The sequence below is a fragment of the Aquarana catesbeiana genome, linkage group LG05 (genome assembly GCF_042186555.1).
Source record: "Aquarana catesbeiana isolate 2022-GZ linkage group LG05, ASM4218655v1, whole genome shotgun sequence".
Taxonomy (NCBI): Eukaryota; Metazoa; Chordata; class Amphibia; order Anura; family Ranidae; genus Aquarana; species Aquarana catesbeiana.
The window spans coordinates 91,770,432-91,797,990 of NC_133328.1; the positions used below are offsets into that span (position 1 = coordinate 91,770,432).

The following is a 27,559-nucleotide window of genomic DNA, read 5'->3' on the forward strand; positions in this document are numbered from 1 at the left end:
CAAGTGCACTTGGAAGTGCAGTCGCTCTAAATCTAAGGGGTAGATCTGAAATGAGTGGAAGCTCTGCTGATTTTATCATCCAATCATGTGTAAGCTAAAATGCTTTTTTTCATTTTCATTGCATGTCCCCCTCAGATCTACAGGGACTGCACTTTCAAGTGCACTTTAACCATCTTGGCGGTAATCCCGAGCGTGACTCGGGTCTGACTTTTACTGTCAGGAGCGGTAACCCCGAGTCACGCTCGGGGTAACATTGCAGAGCATCCAGCGGAGCCCTTACCTTCTCCTGGGTTCCAACGATGCCCTCCAGTGTCCTCGGCTGTGCTCCGCTGTGATCGCCAGCGCGATCACAGCATCTCACTTCCTAGTTCCGTTCCCTGCGAGCAGCAGCGGCGCACGGGAGTGGAACTAGGCGGGAAATTCAAAGTTCAAAAGTTCAAACACAAAACACAAATATAAAAAGAGGTGATACAGTGTAATCTGAGAGGATTACATTGTATCATCTCAGATCTCACTGATACAGTGCCCCTTGCCCCAGTGCCCATTGCCTCCAATAAAATATTGAGAAAATGGAATCCAAAAAGCGCCATTTCGCTACAAAATCGCCTTTGGAGCAGTTGAATGACAGCGACAGCGACATGGAGTTGCTCCCAGAACTCAGCGATAGCGAGTCGTGGGGAGATTTGTCGTCTGACACTGAGCTGACAAGTGACAGCGATGACAGCGGTGATGATCCTGCACCTGACATCAGCGATGTGCGCACTTGGTGCCCTATTGAGTGCGATACGGACCAGGTAGCGCCCCCAAGATTTCCCTTCACTGGATCCCCTGGGATGAAGGTCGAAGTTGAGCGTGGCAACCCTCTGGCATACCTGCAATTATTTCTCACAGAGGAGGTAATTGAAAAAATTGTCATAGAGACAAATCGCTACCAACAGCAGCAATCCGCTGCGCTGCATGCCAGGTTTTCCCGAAGCAGAAGGTGGGAACCGGTGACTAAAGAGGACATCGGACTCATTATTCTTCAGGGGGTGGTGGGGAAACCACGCCAGAAATGGTACTGGACCACCAACAAGTTATTGGCCACTCCGTTTTTTGGTACTGTGATGTCCGAATACCGTTTTTCCCTCATCATGAAATATTTTCACTTCACTAACAATGAAGAGTTTGATGAGGCCACGCATCCTGCGCCCAAGCTAAAAAAAATCTGGGAGGTATGCCAAATTATTGGGAACAATTTCCAGCGGGCCTACGTGCAAGAAAGGGACGTCAGCGTGGATGAGAGTTTGATGGCCTACAAAGGACGCCTAAGCTGGATCCAGTATATTGCATCCAAAAGAGCGCGGTTTGGCATCAAATCATACATGCTCTGCGAGTCATCCACCGGATACATATGGAACTCGGTCATTTACACCGGTAAAGGCACGAAGTTCAACCCCAGGTACAGCAATTATGGGATGGCCACATCATCTGTCCTTACACTGCTGGAGCCATTACTGAACCAGGGATATTGTGTGACCATGGACAATTTCTATACGTCGCCGGAACTGTTTGAGGTTTTGATCCAAAACAAGACGGATGCCTATGGCACAGTTAGGCCTAACAGACGTGACATGCCATCAATGTTTGGAAAGAAAAAACTAAAACCCGGAGAAATGGTTGCCTGGCAGAAGGGTAAGATGATGGCAATACGTTGGCGAGACAAGAAGGACGTGTGTCTCATGAGCACTGTGCACAATACCTCCACTGCCACGGTCCACACAAAAGGTGGGAAAGATGTGCTGAAGCCGCAAGTCGTCATAGACTATAATTGCACTATGGGAGGTGTCGACCGAGCCGATCAGGCAATGACCTTTTATCCGACTATGCGGAAACAGCAGAAAAAATATTACAAAAAGATTTTCAGGCATCTTCTGGAACAATGCCATTGGAACGCTTACATCTTGTACCGAGCAGGGAGTGACAGGCCTCTTGTTCATTCAGATTTTATCTGGAAGGTGGCTGAGCAGATTTTTGCCAAACACCAGATGCCATCAGTTGATGCGAACAGACCTGGACGACGTGCTGTTGGTGTTGCCAACCCAGAACGCCTAACAGGTCGGCACTTTATGGACTATATACCGTCAACCGCAAAAAAGGCAGCACCTACCAGGATGTGTGTGGTTTGCTGTTCACACAGAGATGACAAGGGAAAAAAAATCTGAAAAGAAAGCAGGTTCTTTTGTCCGGATTGTGACGTGGGACTGTGTGCTGTACCTTGCTTTAAAATTTATCACACTCAGGATGTTTACTGAATTTTCTTTGTCTGACAAATTTCTTTAGTTTGTATTACATTATTGAATAAAATTATATTATTTAAAAATTTAAAATCATGATTTTGTGTTTCAAACTTTATCACATCTGGGATGTCTACTAGAGTCTTGTTTGGTCAGGTTTAAGTAAGTAATTACTAAGAATTGCAGGCCTATAATACATAGCATCAAATTTCCATGCAAAATAATTGTACCGCTTTCAGCACAAAATTCCAGACAGAATCATACCGCCAGGGAGGTTAAGTACACTTTCAAGTGCACTTTCAGTGCAAAGTGGATTTTTCTTTAGAAAATAATCCCCATAGTGTGCCTTTACTTTTTGCAAAGTTGCTGAATTCCTGGAATTCAGCTTTAAAGAATCCAAGCATGCTCAAATCATGACTTTTAATCAGTTGCTTTCAAGCTTCACTTTACATGGTGCCCTGCTCAGGCTCATAGGGGCATATTTATATGTGATATTCACCAAACATTTACTGCAAGCGAATCTTCCTGGTTTCATATACAGTCACCGCCAGTGAATGTTTGGTGATTATCACATTCACTCACCCAGGAGCCTAATCCATCTTATGGAACCCTAAACTCCAAATATCTATTTAATACCTATAGACAATAAAGGTCAATCTGATGGGCTGGTGCAACCTGGCCAGAAAATCTTTTGGCACCCCTTTAGGTTGAATTCAGCGCTGGCCAAACTTTTGGTGTTATATAAATCCTGTAAAATGTAATAATATTGTGGCAGGTTAATGCCATCACTTTGTTTTGTGTGTTAGCATGTATTACCCTTTGGCAGCCTTTTAATTTTGAAAGAGATTCCAATGTAGTACAATGCAGGTAAATTTTAGTCTTTTGTGCACATTGCGGTGCACTATAATGTAGGTGTTTTGTATCTATGTGTTAGGTGTCATGTAAAATGAATTGCAGTGTACTACAGTTCACATATAACCATGGGTTACCATGCCATGAATTACTGCAACACTTTTATATAAATGTGGCCTAAAAGGGTAATGGCCTTGGATCAACTTTATTTTTTTTTGGTTTCTTTTTTAACTAAAACTCATATTTGTGATTTTCAATGTAATATTTATATACACAGCACAGTAGAAAATGCCTGTCTTCTGGCTGTCTTTGTTTGATGGAAACAAAGACAGGGCCATCCGATAAAGGAAGAGTAACTCTCATGGCTCATTTAATTATGTTTATAAATTCCATCTTGAGCTACTGAGCCCAGTAAACTACCAGCTTTTTACTACAGATGACACTGATGGAGAAAAGCATGTAGGAAAAAGCCTAAAGTGTCACCTAATGGCTGAACAAAAGACTACATGCTAATATTAAGTATTTATTCTTCATTACCCTAATCAGAATGATAAAATCAGAGTACCTATGAAATACGGTACACAAGAATAAAAGGAGGACAAGTGACAACTATCATTGTTTCGCTAGCTGCCACATAAACATTCTGTTCAGATGTCATGTTTTATATTAGGCCGTGCTTTGCAAAGTTATAAATATCTGAAGTCTTTCAGATGAGTTATTCATATTTACCTGACAAAATGAGAGACAAACATGTATATATATATATATATATATATATATATATATATATATATATATATATATATGAACACATTTCCTCTAGGGGTAGTTCACACCAGATGCTTTCCAGTGCATTTTTTAAATGTATTCAGAACACATTTTCAGTAATTGCCATGTATTCCACTAGCCCTAGTTCACATCACTGCATTTTGTTACGGTACTTTCCCAAAAAATACCCTATGCTGCAGTTTTATGTCCAGAAAACATGAAAACACATCTAAACACACCAGAACTCACATAAGAAACCCTTGTTATAAGATTTATCAAGTGTCAAAATATTAAAAAAAAGAGGAAAAAAATGCACTGGAATGCAGTGAACACATGTCTAATGCCGCGTACACACGAGTGGACTTTACGGCAGACTTTGCCCGGCGGACTTTTCGACGTTGAATTCGTACGTGATGACATACGACCGGACTAAAACAAGGAAGTTCATAGCCAGTAGCCAATAGCTGCCCTAGCGTGGCTTTTTGTCCGTCGAACTAGCATACAGACGAGCGGACTTTTCGACCGGACTCGAGTTCGACGGATTGATTTAAAACATGTTTCAAATCTAAGTCCGTCCAACTTTTGAGAAAACAAAGTCCGCTGGAGCCCACACACGATCGAATTGTCCGCCAAAATCCCGTCCGCCGGGCAAAGTCTGCCGTAAAGTCCGCTCGTGTGTACGCGGCATATGGCCTGGTTCACACCTATCATTTTTTTGTGCACTTTCCGTTTTGCAGAAACACACTACAGTAAATTTAACATCGATTCCTATGGGTAAAGGTCACATCTGTGAATTTTTTGGAATGGGCCAGGGACTTTTTTCTGTTTTGGTTCCATAGACTTCAAGGTTGAAAGCAGCTGACCTGGGGTAAATGCCTGCTAACATACACAGGAGATTGTTGGCCAAAAAAGACTACCATATCCATTAATAACTGCTCCTTGTATCTCTTCAAAAAAATAAAATAAAAAGAAAGACTGTTGGTTACATCAGAGAGATGAAAATGCCAAGCTCTGCAGGGAAAATGATGGCTTCCTTTATGCAGAGCTGTGTTGCAGTTAAAGATGTCAAGTAGCACCTTGGGAAACAAAATTAAGGTCATCATCTAACTCTGTGCAGTAACCCTATAACTAAATGTATTGCTATCTGTATTACAGGGGATTCTGGTTTTGCTGATGCTCCCTTATATCTGTATAGAGCTCCAAATTAACAGGAACACATTGACTTCAATGCAGACAAAACAATAAAGAAACAACAAGCTGTGATATACCTTCAATTATGCCTATGGTTACTAGCTCTTTAATAATTTACATCCCATCTGTGGCCTACCCACAGGCTGTGTTTATTTAAATGTGTCATATTATTCTATTCCCCGCTGTGTGCTGTGACATGATCATGCTGACAATATTGACAGCTAAATTGTGGAAATTAAAGGATATATCCAGTAGGTATTCTGCAAACGCAGAAGATTACTTTTACCTCTTTGTCACCAAAAGTGCACACAACACTTTGGATGTAAAGTAAGGTTATGTAAGGGCAGATCCCTGAACATACATAATTGGTGGCTGGAGGAAACGTTTAAACTAGAGCTGAACTTGAAATGTGAAACACTGCTAATAGGTATTTATGGTTGGAAAGACTCTACGGGGTGTATTTTATTAAAAATTTGCATAGCTGTTCATCCATCAAAACTGCATTCTGAACAAATGGGACAAAATCAAATGTTCTCTGGCTATATTCTCTGCAATTTGAATGTGTGAAAGTGGAAAATACTGCATATTGGTCATTAGATGACCCTGAGGTGCATACTTATTTATGTAAAACTAAAACCAAAAAACCTGATGTCGCTCAACCATCTCCAGAATTGATAAATGAATCTACACAGCCCACTGTACATATCAAAATGACGAAATGTATTAACATCAAAAAGGTAAGTTATTGAAAGGTACATGTAAACACATATAAGACATATACAGTTTAAAATCAGGACTGGTGCAAGGATTTTTGACACCCTAGGCGAAACCTCATTTTGCTGCCCCCATTGGCTCCACCCCTGACTCCACCCCCTGTGCCCTGCCCATGTGACAGAAGGCGCCGCTAAACAGGAAGCATCGGCTCTGCTTCCTCTAGCGCTGGCTCAAGTGCTGGGCTGCACCTCTAATTACACTACCGATTGGACTGTGTTAGTTACATCCTGCAGCTTGCCGAGCATGAAGACAAAGAGGGAAACCAGCAGCCGGGCGCCCCTAGGCAGCAGTGCGTCCTAGGCGGCTGCCTAGTTTGCCTAGTGGTAGCACCGGCCCTGTCTAAAATCATGACCACCTCATTGTTGTATAATGGGACCAAATCTCAATGTGTGTGAATGAAAAAAGTCCCTCTGGTTACACACAGCTCCTAAGTTCATCGCTCCCAACTGTCCCTGATTTGGAGGGACTGTCCCTGATTTGGAGCAATGTCCCTTTGTCCCTCATTCCACCTCATTTGTCCCTCATTCTGGTCTGATCTATATAGTTGTATAAAATGCACTTTTTATCTTTCAAAAAGTGTTTCCCAGTGCTAAACCTTTCATCCAATTTCTAAATTGCAGCATTTGTACATTTTAAAAGCCAATGTAAAGGAATAGTAGTGGTAAAAAAAAGTCCTTATGGATTTAAGTAACCTTTTTTTTGTTGATTCTCCTTTAAGGGGGTGTGGCAGGGGGCGTGCCCTATGCCTACATACATTTGTTAGTAGATGTCCCTCATTCCCATCTCAAAATGTTGTTAACTATGTAAGTGGGAGCAGTTTGTAGAGAGTTTACTCTGTGTGCTGGAAAGATTTCTTGCAGGGAAAATTAGATATTTGAATATTCCTCAGGATATAATGGACTAGGATCAAGTCCCAAAATCAAAGTGCACCTGCAGCGTAGACAATGGTGAAAACCCAGTGTTAAGCCAGTGGTGTATTTAGGTTTTGTGCTGCCCTAGGCCTGACTAAACTTGTACACCCCCAATTTAAATACAACCCACCCTTTCCTGTCAATGCCACACCCCTTCCTGTTTAAGACCTGCCCTGTCATCTGTAAACCACACCCTTTCCTCTTTAGGCTCCACCTTTTCTGGAACACAGACATGTCAATCGCATGCCAAATCGGCAGCTAATGCCAGCAATGGCACCATCCGAATTGGTGCGACGCCGACCTTGCGGCGCCGCACGGATTCCCAAAAAGAGTTCCTATGCTACTTTTGGCGACTTCGGGGGTGATTTAAATAGACATCTTTGCATGAACCGGCACAGATGTCTGTCAAATCGCCCCCCAAAGTCGGACTGCATTGCTGGTTTGAAATTGTGCGAGTTCAGCTGAACTTGCACGGTTTCTAACCTGCATCAGTGTGAACCTGGGCTAAATGTAGCCAGCAGGACAGGTAATAACATTCAGACTGATCTATGATCAGAAATGACACTTTTCTTCATAAGTCAGAAGGCAGCATTAGGCTGGGTTCACACCTATGTGAATTGGGTGTTGGGTTTCTCGCATCCAATTCGCATAGCAGGAGAATGTGACCGGCTCTCTATGGAACCGGTTCACTAATCTCTGGTGGTGGATGTGGAGTAGTTTGCACAGAAATGCTGTGAGTCTTTGGCTCCTTTTCAGGGCCAAAATCAGGCAAAGATTCGGTCCTGATTCATCCCTGAAATGGAGAACAGGGATGCACAGCGTTCCTGTGCGATCCGCGTCCAGTTCCAGTGTGAACCGAGCCTTAGACATACAAGTAGTTATGAAAGGTTAACCACATATACAAGCAGACACTAAGGTGTTAAATGCCATTGGTTCCAGAAGCACCAGCCTGCAAATATTGAGCTATAAAGAGTTAACCATATATGTAAGCATCAGTGTACATGTCTCCATTGATGCAGAGTAGAAAAGCACAGTCCTCCCCTAGCACCAAGGACACAGAGGGTTAATTATCAGAGAGTTGTCCTTATTTCAGATAACAGGGAGATAGGAGAAACAAAGTTGAAGCACAGATAACTCTGTGTGAGGATTGCAAGGAGAGACAGTGAAGAGGATCGGTATCTTACTTTCACCCCCTCCAGGATATACAGAATGTAGCTGGGTCTGCCCACTGAAGCCACAATCCGACTGACCCTGGAATCACAACTCAGGAGAAGAAGCTGACAAGTTCTCTCTCTCTGCTCTCCTGTCTGTGTGAAGGGGAGGGGGAGGGGAGAACTGTGAGCACACGCTCTGCTCTATGTGAGAGATTCTGCAGCCAGCAACCTCCGGCAGTGAATGGACTGACTCGGGAGGCAGGGGGGGCCCAGGTCTAGGGTGGCAAAGTGCCACCCTAGGCCTGGGCCTTGTCGGCCTAGACCAGAATACAGCACTGTGTTTAGCTCAATACCACAAAGGCTGGTAATCATGGTCTACAGGAGGTTTCAACTGTCAGGAGTAAGAAGTATTTAACACAGATTGCATAGATCCACATATTCTGTTGTAAAAAAACATATTCTGTCCTGGACTCCCTCCCTCGCACTATATTGTTAATCCACAGTCTGTGTATGAGCATAGAGCTACCAATAGAAATTAGACATGTGCATTCATTTTCGTCCGAATGCATTTTCGTCCAAATTTCGGGTATTTTCGTTATCATTTTAACAAACGATAATGAACGTGCAGAATTCGAACACCGAAAGATCCGACATAAACAAATGCTTTATTTTCGTTTTAGTTGTGACAACAGTTTGATATAGATAGGAGATTCGACATGACGCTGACAATAGTGATCTGTGTCTATCGAACCTGTGGTCGAATGTGCCTAACCTTAGCTCTATTAGTTCAAGATTATTCTACATAGAGAGAAAAGATTTAACATAGAGAGGAAAGATTCAAAATTTTAGAGATAATAGCAAAAAAGGTTGAATGTGCCTAACCTAACTCTATTAGTTCAAGATTATTCGACTTAGAGAGAAAAGATTAGACATGAAGATTTGAAGAAGCAGTTGCCGCGAGCGGACATTTATGGTCAAATGCTCCGCCCATAGGCTATAGAAGAATTCTAATGTTGGTTGACTAGTAGTAATAATTAATACATATAATTATTACTAGTGTCATACAACATTAGAATTCTACTATAGCTTGTAGGCGGAACATTCGACTGGAAATGTACGATTGCGGCGTCGTACAGTTTAGCTGCTCCGTCGAATCTTCTCAGAACTTTAGACAGACACCATAAGCCTTCAATGACAGATTCGACCTTAATTATTTTGTATTTTCGGACAAATGCATTTTGTAACCAAACAAAATAAATAAAAATGAATTTCGGGAGTAACTAAATAAACGAAAACGAAATTCCAAAACAAAATATTTCAGTGTGCACATGTCTGATAGAGATCTCATGGAGCCTTTGAAATGCATGATCCAAGATAAACCTGCAAGTGCAAAGTCAATGTTCCATAAAGGTAAGGGGTAAGAAGTACTTATCCGATCCGGAGGTGCTTCAACACTCAACACTCTCTCATCACAGGATATGCCATGTATAAAATCCCCAGGGTAAAAATGGTAAGGTCACAACATCAGAGGTGATCGAAGAGGTCGCCTGACCGGTTTCACCAGACTCAGCCGGCTGCTTCAGAGGCTTGATCGGGAAGCGATCTGCCACCCTGTGTCAGTCCCTGGCTTTAAATGGCTGCTGGCGCGTGTCGTCCTGCACTCTGCATCCGCATCATGGCACATCACATGCCCATCAGCAGTGTTAGGGCATACATCATCACGTCCCTCACAACACACACAAAGACGTGGACCGGTTCACAGCAGTGAAGGTAAATCATAGCCCTAGGATGTCCACAAGATGGAGACAAATAAGGGCAGATCCGCTTAAACCAGCAGTGCCCTGAGAAGACACAAGGCCACAAGACCAATTCTAGTAGCTACATTTCAGATATCGATATTAAAAATATATATTCAAAAAGTGAATGATAGAAAAAACCCTGATATGTACATAGATCTTTATATAAAAAAAGGGGAATAGGGGAGAAAAAGGGGGTAAAAATCTCCAGAAGTCACAATCATTTAAGAAAAGGGACAAAACGTAAGCTGTCATTCAATCTGGGGGCCTTTGTAGCCTCTGCATACTTATTTACTATTTATGATAGTTGGCAAAATCTAGTGGCCAAAGTATAGTATGGCCACCTAGGTAGGTCTGACTATCATAGTAAATAAGTATGCTTCTAACCATAATGCAATATTTTCCACATTCACACATTTGGACTGCAGAGAATATAGCTAGAGAACATTCATTTTTTTTCCATTCACACAGAACGAATGCACATGCAGTTTCAACAGATGAATAGCTATGCAAAATTTGTTTCACAGACTGCTTAAAGCGGAGTTCCACCCAAAAAGTGGAACTTCCGCTCATTTGTTCCCCCCCCCCCCTCCACAATTGGCACCTTTTGGGGGGGGGAAGGGGGACTGGATATCTGTCTTTGACAGGTATCCTGTTCCCACTTCCAAGAGCCACAGCCGCGGATATTGACGTCACTGCTCGGCTGACCCCCCCCGGCTCCCTCCTCCTCCCTTGTTGCTGGGCCAGTAGGAGAGAGGAGCAGAGCCACGCGCATGCGCAGCAGGGTTCCCGGCGTGAAGCCATAAGGCTGCACTGCAGGGTTTCCTTACCAGCAATGGCGACAGCATGCACCCGACAACTGATGGAAACATCACTGAACTCCAAGACAGGTAAGTGTCCGATTATTAAAAGCCAGCAGCTGCAATATGTGTAGCTGCTGGCTTTTAATTTTTGCAGAGGTGGGCGGACCTCCACTTTAAAGTGATTGTAAAGTCTCCTTGTCTTTCTAAAAATATTAACAAACATGTTAAACTTACACGTTCTGTGCAGTGGTTTTGCACAGAGCAGCCCAGATCCTTCTCTTCTCGGGTCCCTCTTCGGTGTTCATGGCCCCTCCCTCCTGTCAAGTGCCCCCACAGCAAGCAGCTTGCTATGGGGGCACGTGAGCCGAGCCACACATTCTTGTGTCCATTCAGACACAGAGCCCCCCTTACCTGATTGGCTAACTGACTTTGATTGACAGCAGCGGGAGCCAATGATGCCACTGCTGTGTCTCAGCCAGGTGTGTCTCAGCCAATCAAAAAAATCTGATTTTTTTTATTTAAATCTGATTTTTTTATTTAAATCGATTTTTTTGATTTTTATCAAATTTATTTTAATAAAATGCTTTTGGGGTAAAAATCTATCTAAAGATAATTTTCCATTTAGGATACATTAATAAATTTGTTTATTCGGCATGAAATGGAGCTTAGTTATGTAGCATGAAACTGTATATTCTTCAATAGTTACATTTTTGGTAAACTCATTCAATGAATCCAAGCTCTGCAAGCTGAGATAACATGCACTGCATTGATGCATTCACGCAATTTCACAGTACCCATGAGATAAAACAAAGTTCAGGAATATTCCTTTATCCCATTGTTTTTGCAATATCCCATTGTTTTACACTGCAAACTGTATGATTAAATCGGGTCTGACATCGCTGTTTTACTAACCTGACAGCTTATTATTCTAAATAGGAAACCTTCATTTTGTTTGCAAATATTAAAGAGAGTCTAACTACTAACAAGAATAAGTCCTTACATTTAAAGAGCACCTGTCATTTCAGATCCATCATGGTAGCGCCTGTTAGTGAGCATCCACTCACCTGCTTCTGTCCCTCACCTTGTTGTGTCACTGCTGCATCACCAGCCATCCCATTAAAGTGAATGGGACTGTCGGTGAGTCAACAGCGGGTCAGAGAAGGAGCTGCTGCGGGACAGAGATGACAGTAGCTCTTTAAAAATTATGATTTAAATTGAGTTGATTTAAATCAAACGTTTTTACTAGTGACTTAAATCATGATTTAATTTGTGATTTAAATTAACTTGATTTAAATTAAATCCACCCTTCTTGGGAGTTTTCCTGGCCTTTGTTTAAAATGGTTTTGAAAGGCAAACTGAAACAGTGGCTAAGTGGTTAGTACTTCCGCCTAGCAGCACCGGGATTGTCAGTGTGAATACCAACCACAGCACTACCTCCCTGGAGTTTGCATGTTATCCCTGTGCTAGCATAGGTTTCCTCTCACACTCTAGCGCCACCTGCTGGTGAGATCTGGTACTAAGGTGCAATTATAAAATACACAGTTGTTCTCTAAGTTGTTAAATGGCTTTGTAAATCATTTCCCCACTTTATTTAAAATAGTCAAAGTTAAACAAAACAATCGTCTTTTTTTTCTTTTTTCTTTTTTAGTCAGGTAGTTTCTTTTTTAGTTGCAGATGACTGAAGAAATAAACTATTATGGGCTATTATGGGTTGCTGCGATTCACATTGTTGAAGCATGGTTTTTACTTAACACAAGGAAATTATATTGGCTGAAATGTTGAATAATTTAGAAAACGCTCAAAAAGTTGTAGATTTTAATAAGTAATGATCTCTCCTGATCTACCTGAATATGTAAAGAAATACATAAAGCAATTATGCTTTATGTTGAAATCACCTGCTATATTTTTCTGAACATCTTTATGAGTCCAGCACAAGTAACAGAAATAAGTTATTCTATTTGTAAGAACAAACACATAAAGATTTTATATGCTGGCAATGGAAGAGTAGTAAATGTATGCATTTGTATTTATTAATGTGACCCTGCAATAAAACTGAAACATTTTACATACAGCTACTGCTGTAGTGCTAAGTGGCAACATTTAAATTATACTCTGTAAAATAAATAATTTACGTTTTGGAAGAGACATGTCTGCTCTAATGTTTACAAGCTGTATACACCTATAAAACTTGCAGAGATTTGTTACAGCTAAACATTATTTGAACTATGAGTAATGACTGATGATGACCAAGGAAAGCATTATAAAGCGATTCAATCAGGTTTAGAGTCCTTTGCATGGGTGCGCTCTGTCCTGTTCAGTAGAGGATCCAGAGCAGAACGGGGGGGGGTGCGATTTCTATATTTCATATGTCAGATCTGTCACGCGTAAGTACAGAAAAAGACACAGTCCTTTTCTGTGATATTTTTCTAGACCTGGACAGACTCAGAGGTAGGCAGATGTACAACGTAAACTGACACAAGTCTGTTTACATCTACTTACCCATAGACCTGCATGGAGCATCCGATCAGGTCTTAACAGGCGGGCCTGATTGAAAAGACCATGAGAGGGGCACTAAAGTGTGTGTAGTGACCTTGCCAATTGCAGGCGAGTTTCTACTCAATATTTAGTATTGCCAGGCTGTATGCGGCCTGGGCTGATTTATAAAGTCTGCCTTCTGCAAGTTCCCCTAAGCTAAAGTAACCATTTGCTTTCTCCTGCTGCTGGGGAGTGTACCTGGCAATAGTGTAAGGAAGTGACGATATCCTGAGTGATGAACATTGATATTCCCCTTGGCCAGTGGCGGGCAAACGCTGCCACTGTGCTCATCAAACGCAGCCACTGTGCCATAAAACGCTGCCAGTGTGCCATCAAATGCTGCCAGTGTGCCCATCAAATGCTGCCAGTGTGCCCAAATGCTGCCATTGTGCCCTTGAAAGCCCCCAGTGTGACCTCCCCCCACCCGCTCGCCATCTGCCCGGCACTTACCCTGTCTTGGTGGAGCAGGGGGTGACAGCGACGGGCAGGGTCCTTCGTGCTTCTACTGCCGTCCTCATCTCCCGTCCTCTCCTCCTGATAGGCGTCCAATAGCGGCGCCTGATGTTTAAGCCAATCGTGTGACAGGTAACAGACCCGAGCACCTGATTGGCGGAGAGGTGGTTTATTGTTAGGAAAGCGAATATTCATTCGCTTTTCTAGCCCAGCTGAGTGAGCTGCGAGCGCCGAGCAAGGTTCTCGCAGGTCACCTTTTTTGACGCCTATGAGAGCCTATGGCTCTAATCAGGTGCTTCAAACCCCCCCCCCCCCCCGTCGCTGTAATTCAGGCGCCCGGCACCCGAAAAGGGGCCGGGTGCCTGAATAGGGGGTGGCAGCGGCGGCCATGGATAGATTCATACAATGCATGAATCTATCTATTGGTACTAGAGGGGGTGGCAGGAGAGAGGGGACCGTGCCTGTGCGCCCTTATGGACGCACCGCCACTGCGCCTTGGCCAACCACTAGGAATTTTGTTTACCAAAGGAGCATACTGAGGCAGAGTATAATTACTTGGAGGAACTTCCAGGATGCACTCTTACCTCTCGGACTCTGAACTGGTAGGATCTGTGCTCGTTGTTTCTTGCCTTCTGGGCCTGTTGCCTTAGGAGGATTACTGCAAAGAGAAAGTTCTGGGCCCCAAGGCCTGAAGTCTTTGCTGCCCTTCTGGAAGGTGACTCCAAAAGAAAGGGAGCAGACAGATGGCTGTGAGTTATAAGCATTCTGCAGAGGGAACTTCTCTGTCATGAGAGTTCTGGAGGGCTGGTCACAAGCTTCTACCAGTAGACCCCACAGGAACCCTGAAGTGCTCACCATGTATCAAGTATTGCTGGTCTCATCTTAAAGGCCCAACATCAAATCTCAACAGGTCTCCGGTTAAAAGGCGCACCATCCCAGTTTGTGAGAGAGGCTGAATTCATCTATTAGTCTAATGCCGCGTACACACGAGCGGACTTTCTATCCTACTTGGTCCGGCACACTTTCCGACGGACTTTGTCCGCCAGGTGCGCCGGACTTTAAAACGGACGGACTTGCCCACACACGCCGGGACTTTCCGGCGGGCTAAGTCCGCCCGTCTTTCCGACGGACTTTCGCCGGAGTTCCGGCGGACTTTCAGAATGAACGGACTTGCCCACACACGGACAAGTCCGTTCATTTTGAACGTGACTCAGGTGCGACGGGACTAGAAAAGGATGTCAATCTTGCCGCTTTTATCGGCGAGATTGACACCTTACTAGCCCCGTCGCGGGGCATACCAGGCCCTTAGGTCTGGTATGGATTATAAAGGGGAACCCCGCTACGCCGAAAAAACGGCGTGGGGTCCCCCTAAAATCCATACCAGACCCCGATCCGAGCACGCAGCCTGGCCGGTCAGGAAAGGGGGTGGGGACGAGCGAGCGCCCCCCCCCCCTCCTGAACCGTACCAGGCCGCATGCCCTCAACATGGGGGTGGGTGCTTTGGGGGAGGGGGGCGCCCTGCGCCCCCCCCCCAAAGCACCTTGTCCCCATGTTGATGAGGACAAGGGCCTCTTCCCGACAACCCTGGCCGTTGGTTGTCGGGGTCTGCGGGCGGGGGCTTATCGGAATCTGGGAGCCCCCTTTAATAAGGGGGCCCCCAGATCCCGGCCCCCCACCCTATGTAAATGAGTATGGGGTACATGGTACCCCTACCCATTTACCTAGGAAAAAAGTGTAAGTAATAAAACACACTACACAGGTTTTTAAAATATTTTATTAAACAGCTCCGGGGGGGGATCTTCCTCCGGCTTCGGGGGTCTTCTTCCGGCTTCGGGGGTCCCTCCGCTTCATCTTCTCCCGGCGTCCGGTTGGTTCTTCTCCCGGTGTTCCAGTTCTTCGGCCGGCTCCTCTGCTGTCTTCAGGTAGCTCTCTTGCCAGCAGAGGTCCGGACTTCTGGGCTTCTGGGCTTCTGGGCTTCTTCTCTTCTCTTCTCCAGATGTTGACACGACGCTCTCTCCGGCTGGACTGCTCTCCGAGGGCTGCGTTGTGACTTATATAGGCGGAGACCCCGCCCCCTTTTGATGTCACAGTCCCTGGGCATGCTGGGACTGTGACGTTTTAGGGGGCGTGGTCAACATCACCCAGTGACCACGCCCCCTAAAACGTCACAGTCCCAGCATGCCCAGGGACTGTGACATCAAAAGGGGGCGGGGTCTCCACCTATATAAGTCACAACGCAGCCCTCGGAGAGCAGTCCAGCAGGAGAGAGCGTCGTGTCAACATCTGGGGAAGAGAAGCCCAGAAGCCCAGAAGCCCAGAAGCCCAGAAGTCCGGACCTCTGCTGGCAAGAGAGCTACTTGAAGACAGCAGAGGAGCCGGCCGAAGAACTGGAACACCGGGAGAAGAGAGCGGAGAAGAACCAACCGGACGCCGGGAGAAGATGAAGCGGAGGGACCCCCGAAGCCGGAAGAAGACCCCCGAAGCCGGAGGAAGATCCCCCCCCCGGAGCTGTTTAATAAAATATTTTAAAAACCTGTGTAGTGTGTTTTATTACTTACACTTTTTTCCTAGGTAAATGGGTAGGGGTACCATGTACCCCATACTCATTTACATAGGGTGGGGGGCCGGGATCTGGGGGCCCCCTTATTAAAGGGGGCTCCCAGATTCCGATAAGCCCCCGCCCGCAGACCCCGACAACCAACGGCCAGGGTTGTCGGGAAGAGGCCCTTGTCCTCATCAACATGGGGACAAGGTGCTTTGGGGGGGGGGCGCAGGGCGCCCCCCTCCCCCAAAGCACCCACCCCCCATGTTGAGGGCATGCGGCCTGGTACGGTTCAGGAGGGGGGGGGGGGCGCTCGCTCGTCCCCACCCCCTTTCCTGACCGGCCAGGCTGCGTGCTCGGATCGGGGTCTGGTATGGATTTTAGGGGGACCCCACGCCGTTTTTTCGGCGTAGCGGGGTTCCCCTTTATAATCCATACCAGACCTAAGGGCCTGGTATGCCCCGCGCTCGCCGCAATAGGAAGATTTGTTTTTCCTATTGCAGCGAGCGCGAGATGCAATACCATCCCCTCGTGTCGTATTTGGTCTGTCGGACCAGCCTACACACGAGCGGGCTTTCCGTCGGACCAGCACACACACGAGCGGACTTTCCGCCCGAAACTGAGTCCGACGGAAAGATTTCAAACATGTTTAAAATCTAGGTCCGGCGGGCTTTTGGGAAGAAGTCCGCCGGAAAAGTCCGCCGCCGCCCACACACGGGCGGATTGTCCGGCACACTCTGGTCCGCCGGACCAAGTATGCCGGAAAGTCCGACCGTGTGTACGCGGCATAAGAGAGGGGCTAGAGTCATTTCTCTAACTGAGCTAGTTGTGAAAATAATTCTTTTTTAACCTAGCGGGTATCCTGCACAGTACAAATATTTGTACGAAAATTCTCAGTACTTTTGATGGCTTGACAAAAGTACTCCAAAATTTTGTTTGCTTTTAACATTCGATTGTAGGATGAATGTAATTTCCCAAACTAAAATCACATACGTTGGAGAAAAAACTTCTACCCTGCTCCTTTGAATTTTCTCATCACTATTGTCAAAAACAAACACTGGCTTGACCCCACCAATGATTAGAAAATAGAATGAACCTTCTTAAAATGAACATTTTCAAACAAAATTCTGCTAGTGTATAGCTAGATTAATCCTCGCTCTCCAAGAAATATCTAAATAAACTTCTCACCGAGCAAAGATGGATTTCAATTTGTTAGTTGCTGCTGAATGGTTGGTGAGCGCTGTGGGGCATTGTGGGACTGTTACCCCTAGACAGGTTAAGAGGGCTCATTAAATTGGGATGAAACCTTCTACAAAAAAAATAAAGTACTTTACCGCTTCTCTTTTAAAATGTGATGACTATTTGCTCCAGCGTGACTATAGCCATAGAGGTCAATGAGAGCTTGTATTAGAATTGACATACTGCTTGTTAGGAATATGTATCAATTGAAATGTTCATTGCCTGGCAACACTTCTAATTCAGGGGAATGTAAAGTGTTTTAGTGTTTTTTAGATATGCATGTAAAAAAAATTGCATCAAAGTACATAATCTCTCAACATGCTTTAAAAACCTTTGTCCTCTGTTCAGTCAGCAAATTTAAGATTTACATACATGGGGCAGCAATATTGCTTTGCGGTGTAATATAACAGTTGTGCTTTACTGCTCATATCTTAAGAAAAAAGAAAAAAAGTAAAACACACGAACAAAAAAGCATTTAGCGAAAATTAAATGTTATATTTCAGCTTACTTTGGTTGTCCGTTGTGTTATGAATGGTTACTGTAGGAATCCTCGGACCTATAAAATAGAGTAATAATAATAAAAAAATGGTTATTGTAATCAAAATAATAATATATTTCATTTTAGTGTAATACAAGCTGAACTTCAAGCAAGCTGCTATATAGAAAGATGAAATACATGTTCTGGTGCATCTTGACTATATTATATAGGGATCCTTTCCCTCAATCCCAACAGCTGAATGGAGTGGTGGGGGATTGTGCTAACGTTCACATCAGGCCGTCAATCGCATGTTAAATGGCCGGCAACAGCACCGTCCGAATCAGTGCGGCGCCGCATTGATTCCCAAAAGTAGCTCCTGTACTACTTCTGGCGACTTCGGGGCAATTTGAATAGACATCTGTGCAGGAACCGATGTCCAATAGATGTTTGTCAAATCGCCCAAAAGTCAGGCTGCATTGCCGGTTTGAAATTGTGCGAGTTCAGCTGATTTCTAACCCGCAGCAGTGTGAACCTGGGCTAAAGGAAAGATATGTAATGCTGGAGAGCAGGCAATAAAGCACACCTGTTACTCTGCTCTACGTGAACAAAGCAAAGATTTGCTCTAATACAGGCTTTTCATAAGAGAAACATCTAGACCACAATAATCTCTCCACCTGAAAATCATGGTTCTCAGGTTATCTGGCCTCTGGTTGTACCAAGTGTTCCTGCAATGTACATAACATGGTGTGATTGCCATTTGTTTTTAATAGCACCCCAATGCATTAATTTGTTGCACATTCAACACAGCTGTGTTGCAGCACACCGCAATGCATGGTAATGGATTACTGTGCATTGTACTGTGTTGAAGAAAAAACAGGACATATACAGCTTTTCCTGCTTTGTGATGCATTGGTAGTTAGGATGAGCTAAGTTTGGCCCAAACTTGGCCCTAGGGGAGGTTGTCACATGATTGCATCCAAGCCGGGCTCAATCAGCTGTAGTTGGGGCATTTCTTGGCCCGTTATCGAGGCATTCCTTGCCCCACAGCAGCATATACACAAAGGGCAAGGATGTTTGTAACTTAATTGAGTTCATATGGCTACAGGGCCATATTTGGGCAATATCATTGACCTAATATGGCCAGGTTGACCACATTAGGTCAATGACATCATGAGCATCCATGCACAGTTGACTATGTGGTCATGGACGTAGCTGATTGGGGATGTAATCATGTGACAGCTTCCCACAGGTTCTACCAAGCTGGGATCGGAGTTCAGACTGCACCTAGCTCATTCTTGGTTGACAGCCCATTCAGATGAATGAGCTGCCTGAATGCAATTTACATCAGCACAAAAGATAACATATGTGAGGGCTTGTTCCCACCTTGTCTAATTATGTTCTGTGTGCCCTGTTCACATCATACATGTGTGATGGTCATCACACCAACAGAAATGGTGTGAACAAGTCCTTAAAAGTATAGTTCACCATTACAAAAAACCTACCTATGCAGGGAAGGGATGTTTGTAGATTAAAACAAACTGTGGAGCTCTGACTAAAGATGAATAACACTCTTGCTTTAGGTGTAGGTCATTTACATACCTTACGAAGCCTGACTGGAATACTCCCAGGACGTTGCTAAGTACTCCCAGGGTGTTGCTAAGTGAGGCCTAGTTATCACTACTTACCTCCACCATCACAGGAGTGAGCTGTTTCTCTGATTCAAACCCTCTTACATATTCTTTCTCTCCCCTTATGCAGTAGCTCTGAGCTCAGCATTTAAGAGTTCACTCCTGTGGTGGTTTAGGTGGGCAGTGATGACTAGGCCTCACTTAGCAATGTCCTGGGAGTATTCCAGTCAGGTTTAATAAGGTATGTAAATGGCCTACACCTATAGCAAGGGCTTTATTCAACTTTAGTCAGAGCTGCACGGTTTGTTTTTACCCACAGATGCCCCTTATCTGCATAGGCAGTTTTGTGGTAAAGGTGAACTTTCCCTTTAGAGGTAAATATATTTTTATTGTTTGTTTCCATCAAAAGAAGCAATATAACAAAGGGTTATACCCAAACAGTACATATTTTGTGAAAGCAATGATATTGGTGTCCACGCCAATAGATAAAAAAATTCACCTATGGCATGAACTATCCCTTTAATGTGAGTTCAGTTCTGCAACACAATGCAGACATATGACACCATGCTTCAATAAAACTTCATTTATTCACATAGGCCAGTGATGGCGAAACTTGGCACCCCAGATGTATTGGAACTACATTTCCCATGATGTTCAACTACACTGCAGAGTGCATGAGCATCATGGGAAATGTAGTTCCAAAACATCTGGAGTGCCAAGGTTTGCCATCACTGATATAGACCTATGAAGTAGTGTAGTGAAAGGCAGCCAGGGAACTGGCATTTTCTGAAGGATGTCAGTCATGACAGCCATGTTTCTCCAAAAAACAGGTATATGCAGGTATATTTTAATCCCTGTATTAATCATATCTTTCTGCATGTTCTCCTTATCCTGTTCATTCTAAATTTCTATTTTCCACCAGTTCATTTGTGTCTTACAATGCTAAACATTTACATACACAATGCAGACAGAAAACAAACCCCAGTATCTCCCAGACAAATGCAATGGCAACATAAAAGATAAAAGGACTCAAAGCGAACACTCTGCAGAATATCGTTCACATGACACCTCCTCGATACTCTCCCGGGTTTACGCAGCTGATAATTTTACACCACAAGCAAAACTGCCAGTGTGTAAACAAAAGGAATTCAGATGTTTGGTGCCCACAACCACAGAGTGCCTCGCACACATTGATGAATGATTTAAAAGAGCAGCTGCCAGCAACGTGAACGGAGAGGAGAGAAAGAGCCCTGCACAACGGAGATAATTGGCGAGCACGCTATCTATTTGCCGATTGCAGATCTCTTTATTTGTGGCCCTTATGAATTATTTATATGTGATATATGAAGTTCTTATACTGAAGATATTATCATACGAATCCAATGGCACATTATTTTTACATAGCTTATGTTCTATTTTTCCCCATTTCATCCAGTGACAACAATCTGAACTGTTTCACGCAGATAGTGAAGGTCCCTTTTCTCTATGGGAGAGCAGAATGGTAGCTAGATGCCGGGTGATTGCAGCTTTCAATGAGCAAACTGTTTACGTCTTTACATCTAGTCAAGGAATCTAAAATGATGACACGCACTTCACAGACATGCAAACATGCTAAATACACCAATACACTCAAACCATAGCGCTGCCATGGAAATTTGCTGGGACTCATTGGGGTGGATTTATTAAAGGCAAATAGACTTTTTTTTTTCTTTACAAGTGCAGTTGCACTAATTTTCCTTAGTAAATGTGGCAAAGCTTCACTTTGTAAAGAATACCCAATCAGGTGCAAGGAAAACAAAAAAAACAGCATCTTTGCTTGCACATGATTGGATGATGGAAATAAGCAAAGCTTCACCACATTTACTAAGCTCTGGGGAAAATGAGTGCTACTGCACTTGTAGTGTGCATAGTCTATTTGCCTTTAGTGAACCCACCCCATTATATCTCAAAATATACTGTCCTACTCAGCCCTTGAAGCTAAGTAATCAAACTGAATACAATTAAATACACTTTTCTTCCAAATTGTGCACTTCAGGTTAAAGCTGAACTCCGGGCAGGCAGAAAAACACTAAATAGCGCAGTTTTGCATTTATTAAAAAATAATAAAATGTACTGAACTAAACTTCAGACAGTTAGCTACATACCCCACTGATATACATATAAGGTCCCTATTTTATCTGCCAGATTTGTATTCCTGTTAATCCATTCCTGAGATTTACACAGCTCTGCCAGGCAGAATAGCCAGTCAGGTGACCTTTTTTTATCTCTATTGCAGTTAGAGAGAGACAATAGGGTTGATTTACTAAAACCGGAGAGGACAAAATCTGGTGCAGCTGTGCATGGTAGCCAATCAGCTTCTAACTTCAGCTTGTTCAAATAACCACTTAACCGGTTCCCGACTGGCGCACGCCGATGTACGTCTGCAGAATGGCACGGCTGGGCAAACGGGTGTACCCGTATGTCCCTTTGAATTTGCCGCCATGCCATTGCGTGCGCGCCGCCCGGGAGCTCCATGAGTCGGGTCGCGGGTCCGCGGACTCGATCGCCACGGGGATACCCGCGATCGCCTCACGGAGAGGACGTGATGCTTGTCTACATTAGCATCTCCCCATTCTGCCTAGTGACAGTATCACTGATCTCTGCTCCCTGTGATCGGGAGCAGAGATCAGTGACGTGTCACATGTAGCCACGCCCCCCACAGTTAGTAACACTCCCCAGGACATACTTAACCCCTCCCTAGCCCCCTAGTGGTTAACCCCTTCGCTGCCAGTGTCATTTACACAGAAATCAGTGCATTTGTATAGCACTCATTGCTGTATAAATGACAATGGTTCCAAAAATGTGTCAAAAATGTCCGATGTGTCCGCCATAATGTCACAGTCACAATAAAAATCTCTGATCGCCGCCATTACTAGTAAAAAAAAAAATAATAATAAAGATGCCATAAAACTATCCCCTATTTTGTAAACGCTATAACTTTTGCGCAAACCAATCAATAAACGCTTATTGCGATTTTTTTTTTACCAAAAATATGTAGAAGAATACGTATCGGCCTAAACTGAGAAAAAAAAATGTTTTTTTAAATATTTTTTGGGGATATTTATTATGGCAAAAAGTAAAAAATAATGCGTTTTTTTCAAAATTGTCGCTATTTTTTTGTTTATAGTGCAAAAAATAAAAACCGCAGAGATGATCAAATACCACCAAAAGAAAGCTCTATTTGTGGGGAAAAAAAGACGTCAATTTTGTTTGGGAGCCACGTCGCACGACCGCGCAATTGTCAGTTAAAGCGACGCAGTGCGGAATTGCAAAAAACGCACTGGTCAGGAAGAGGGTAAATTCTTCCGGGGCTGAAGTGGTTAAGGACCAGCCGCCGCAGTTGTACTGCGACAATGTGACTGCTTCCCGTGAATCGCCATCATTGTACATCGGCTCGCACATGGCAATTTGTGGATGCAAGCGTGCCCACTGGCCAGAGGGGGAGCCAATCAGTGGGTGGGGCGGACTCGATGTCCACCGGCCACCTGTGATCATTCCCTGCAGTGACAGAACGAGGATCTGCCTGTGTAAACAAGGCAAATCTCTGTTCTGACAGGGGAGATCACACAGATCCTGTCTTTTTGCTATGCAGGAAGACGGATCTGTATATTTCCCCAAATGTCAAAAATGTCAGGTGTCCGATCTGTCGCAGCTAAAAATCACCGATCACCACCATTACTAGTAAAAAATAAATAAATAATAAAAATGCCATAAATCTATCCTCTATTTTGTAGACGCTATAACTTTTGCGCAAACCAATCAATATACGCTTATTGCAATTTTTTTTTTACCAAAAATATGTAGAAGAATACATATCGGCCTAAACTGATGAAGAAATTTGTTTTTTTGGGGTATTTATTATAGCAAAAAGTAAAAAATAGTTTTTTTTTCAAAATTGACGCTCTTTTTTTTGTTTATAGCGCAAAAAAATTAAAACCACATGATCAAATACCACCAAAGAAATCTCTATTTGTGGGAAAAAAGGACATCAATTTTGTTTGGGTACGTCGTCGCACGACCGCGCAATTGTCAGTTAAAACAACGCAGTGCTGTATCGCAAAAAATGGCCTGGTCATTAACCACTTCCACTGACCAGGCCCTTTTTTGCGATACGGCACTGCAACGCTTTAACTGACTATTGCGCGGTTGTGCAACGTTGTACCCTAACAAAATTGACGTACTTTTTTCCCCACAAATAGAGCTTTCTTTTGGTGGTATTTCACCTCTGTTTTTTTTTTTTTTTTGCGCTATAATCAAAAAAAAAGCGAACATTTTGAAAAAAAAGCAATATTTTTTACTTTTTGCTACAATAAATATCCCCAAAAAATGTATAAAAAAACAAATTTCTTCCTCAGTTTAGGCCGATATGTATTCTTCTACATATTTTTGGTAAAAAAAAATTTGCAATAAGTGTATATTGATTGGTTTGTGCAAAAGTTATTGCGTCTACAAAATAGGGGATAGATTTATGGCATTTTTGTTATTATTTTTTTTTTATTAGTAATGGTGGCGATCTTTTTATCGTGAGTGCGACATTGCGGCGGACAGATCGGACACTTTTGACACTATTTTGGAACCATTGGCATTTATACAGCGATCAGTGCTATAAAAATGCACTGATTACTGTGTAAATGTCACTGGCAGGGAAGGGGTTAAACACTAGGGGGAGATTAAGGGGTTAAGTGTGTTTCCTGGGCATGTTCTAACTGTAGGGGGGATGGGCTCACTAGAACATGACAGAGATCACTGGGAGCAATAGATCCCTGTCATGTTTCTAGACAGAACAGGGAAATGCCTTGTTTACATAGGCATCTCCCCACTCTGCCTCTCCGTGTCACGATCGCAGGCCACCGGCGGACATCGAGTCCGTGGGACCTGTAAGCACGCGCCGATGACGCGGCGACATACGGTACGTTGTTTTGTGTACCCGTGCTATTTTGCCGACGTATATCAGCGTGAGCCGGTCGGCAAGTGGTTAAGGGGGAAAATCTTCTGGCCCTTAAGTGGTTAAGCTTTGGCAAAAAAAAACAACAACCTGGAAGCTGATTGGTTTCTATGCAGAGTTGCACCAGATTTTGCACTCTCCAGTTTTAGTAAATCAAGTCACCACAGTCACCTTGTTCATTCAGAACAAAGTGACAGTCTCTGTGGAAGGAGCGCCCCCACCCCCTTATACTCTCCATTCTAGCGCTCTTCACCACTCCTTCCTCTCTGTTGCAGCTGGAACTAAAATCACTAGTGGCTAGCGGGAGTGGTGATGTCACTCCCTCGGTCATGTGACAGTATTTAGGTTTAGTAATTGGCTGCTAAACCCAACTTCTGTTACACAGTAGGCGGTCACATGGGGAAGTCCTGCCAAGGTGAGTATAGATGGGTTGGGGAGGGAACCAATGGGCAAGGTGTCATTTTCTCTTTAAGAAACAGAGCTTCATTACCACTTTCCGGCAACCTGTGGTTGAACACTGACGGCGCAGCAAGAGATGAGGTCATCTCTCCTCCTCTTACTAGCAGCACACCTGATTGGTCATAGATGCTGCCCCCCTCTCTCAGTCTGAGCAATGTGGAGAGATTACAAGAGACTAATGTCAAGATACCTACCCTACCTAGGTAAGTCGATGTTCCTAATTTTCAGGAAAACTTATGCCCTGTACACACGATCGGAAAATGTGCGATCGGAGCTTGTTGTCAGAAATTCCGACCATGTGTAGGCTCCATCTGACTTTTTCCATCGGAATTTCTGACACACAAGGTTTGAGAGCAGGTTCGAAAATTTTCCGACAACAAAATCCGTTTGCATAAATTCCGATTGTGTGTAGACAATTCCGACGCACAAAGTTCCACGCATGCTCAGAATCAAGCAGAAGAGCCGCACTGGCTATTGAACTTCATTTTTCTCAGCTCGTCGTACGTGTTGTACATCACCGCGTTCTTGACGTTCGGAATTTCCAACCAACTTTGTGTGACCGTGTGTATGCAAGACAAGTTTGAGCCAACATCCGTCGGAAAAAATCAGATGGTTTTTGTTGTTGGAATGTGTGATCGTGCTTATAGGGCATAACTGGCTGTTGCTGGGATCATAATTTCTAATTATTAATACAGTCAGCTTTAAATACCAATAGGTTGCCTGCACACATTTCAACATTATAGCCAGCCCATTATCAGTAAGTGATCAGAACATTATTATTGGTTGATGTTGTTCACAGGCTCACTGCAAGATGAAAATGGGGGAACACCGAGGATTGCAATTTGCTCACAAAAGAACATATTTGTTACAGTTTGTAAAACAAACGCAATAAATAATACAAGAGTTCCTAACTTTCTGATTTTACTGGGTCATTGAAATCTAAGCGGTCTTCTATTGCAATTACCTTTCGCAGTAAGGGGCATAAAATCCTTTTTATAATATCAGCGGCACAGAATGTGTAGGCCCATTTTGAGTGTCTTATTTGAATATGTTTACTGGTTCTTCAATAATAAAATAAAATGGCCCATATTCTTGCTTTAATGTGCTTTTCCTCGCATTACCTTTTTATGGCTCACCACTTGATCATGTATAGCGCCATGTATCATTTCAGAAGACAAGTTAACGAATTGTACTGGCTATAATACCTTCACATTTCAGTAAGAAGTACTCCAGAGTGTGACTGAAGGAAGCACTGACATAAGTACAGTTTTCAATCAGTAGGCACGAGATGCATTGCCTGTTGAAGCTCCCATTGGTGTTCGTGCTGCAAGGAAAATATAATTAGTAAAGTATATCTATCTCTTGTACAGTACATTTCCCTTTTCATAGTCCAGTTTAAATTTATGATCATTAAAATGCTCACCATTGTGTAGCAAAGCACCCGATTAGCGCACTCTTACCCTTCATCATAAAATCAGTAAAAATGTATACAGATTATCCCAGGTTTGTTTAACGCTCAGCTTACTTCAACCCAGAGATATGTACAGTATATCATGTCTTGCCCGTCCTTATTGAACTTGTTTTATGCCTGTGGGGATCTTATGCATTTGCATCCAAGGCAGAAACAGGTCCCTGGCAGCAATGAGGGCAGATTGATATGGCCAATATAAAGTTGGCCAAGATGAAGTTGGCTGCATATGCCCATCTAAGGTAAGTGCAAGTAGGTTTAGTAAGCATGGGGATCGGGGAGTGATGGTTTGTTAGATTAAGTTATTTAAAAATATATTTAACCTTTAGGCTCCCTTTAGCACACCAAAAACTTGGCAAAACCCAACTGGCAAAATATATGGACACGATCTTTGACCATTAGCCTTGTAATTCCCACTTCCTCCATGCCTGCTCTCTGAGGAGGTCATTGTAATCTATCTGCCAGTTAAAAACTTCCTCCAGTCAAAAGCTTTGGTTGAAAACTGGCAGGCTAAATCACATACAAAGTCTTATACTCTGTATCAGAGGTTATAGGAAACAAAGTCTTATGACTCTACTGCATTCCTCTGATTATTGTAAGTTATGGGAAGTCCAACTGTGGGATTGTGTCACCCTTGACTGTCTGCTCAAAGCCGGATTAAACTCTGTGGAGGTCCCTAAACAGTCAAAACCTTGGGCCCCTCGCAGGTTTCTGGAGGTTTCTCGTGTGTATGCTCCAGTGGGATAGCATTGAACTAAGTAGTAATGACCATCATTATTGTACATTACTCGTACGAAGGTTGCACTAAAATTCTTTTACAAACTGACAGCTGAAAGAAGATGAGCTTTTAGGAGACTAACTGTAATGTGAACCTAATGTCTATGGTCTATGTAACGGTACTTAAAATTTTTATTGGATATGTTACATTAATACGGTATTTTCTCTATAGAGTTTTTAATGTGACGTTTTCATTTCTTTGAGTTAATATTTTGTTTCTATCCTTTATAAACAATCTAGGAAAGCTTCATTGTAATATTTGTTAATTGTTTTTGGACCAAGACCAAATCAATATTATTTTGATCCATTGTCGCGGGGCCCTTAAACGGTGTGGGGCGCATAGGCCAGTGCTTACTCTGTTTGTTTGGCAATCCAGTCTGCTGTGTGTTAGTAGATTTATATGAGTTCATTTCAGAATTGCCAACAGAAGGCATCAAATCTGCGGCTAGCAGACCAAAATGGAACTACTGG

General features: G+C 43.5%; 1 protein-coding gene across 3 annotated transcripts in view; it reads right to left on the reverse strand.

Annotated features, from left to right (window-relative positions):
• DPP6 (dipeptidyl peptidase like 6) overlaps positions 1-27,559 on the reverse strand; it is a 1,451,270-nt gene that overhangs the window by 74,226 nt on the left and 1,349,485 nt on the right. For all 3 annotated transcript variants that reach the window (XM_073629963.1, XM_073629965.1, XM_073629964.1), the window contains exons 16-17: positions 26,049-26,167; positions 17,803-17,850 (exon numbers count right to left, since the gene is read on the reverse strand). In XM_073629963.1, the coding sequence (XP_073486064.1) occupies positions 17,803-17,850; positions 26,049-26,167 (167 nt within the window). The remainder of the gene's footprint in view (positions 1-17,802; positions 17,851-26,048; positions 26,168-27,559) is intronic.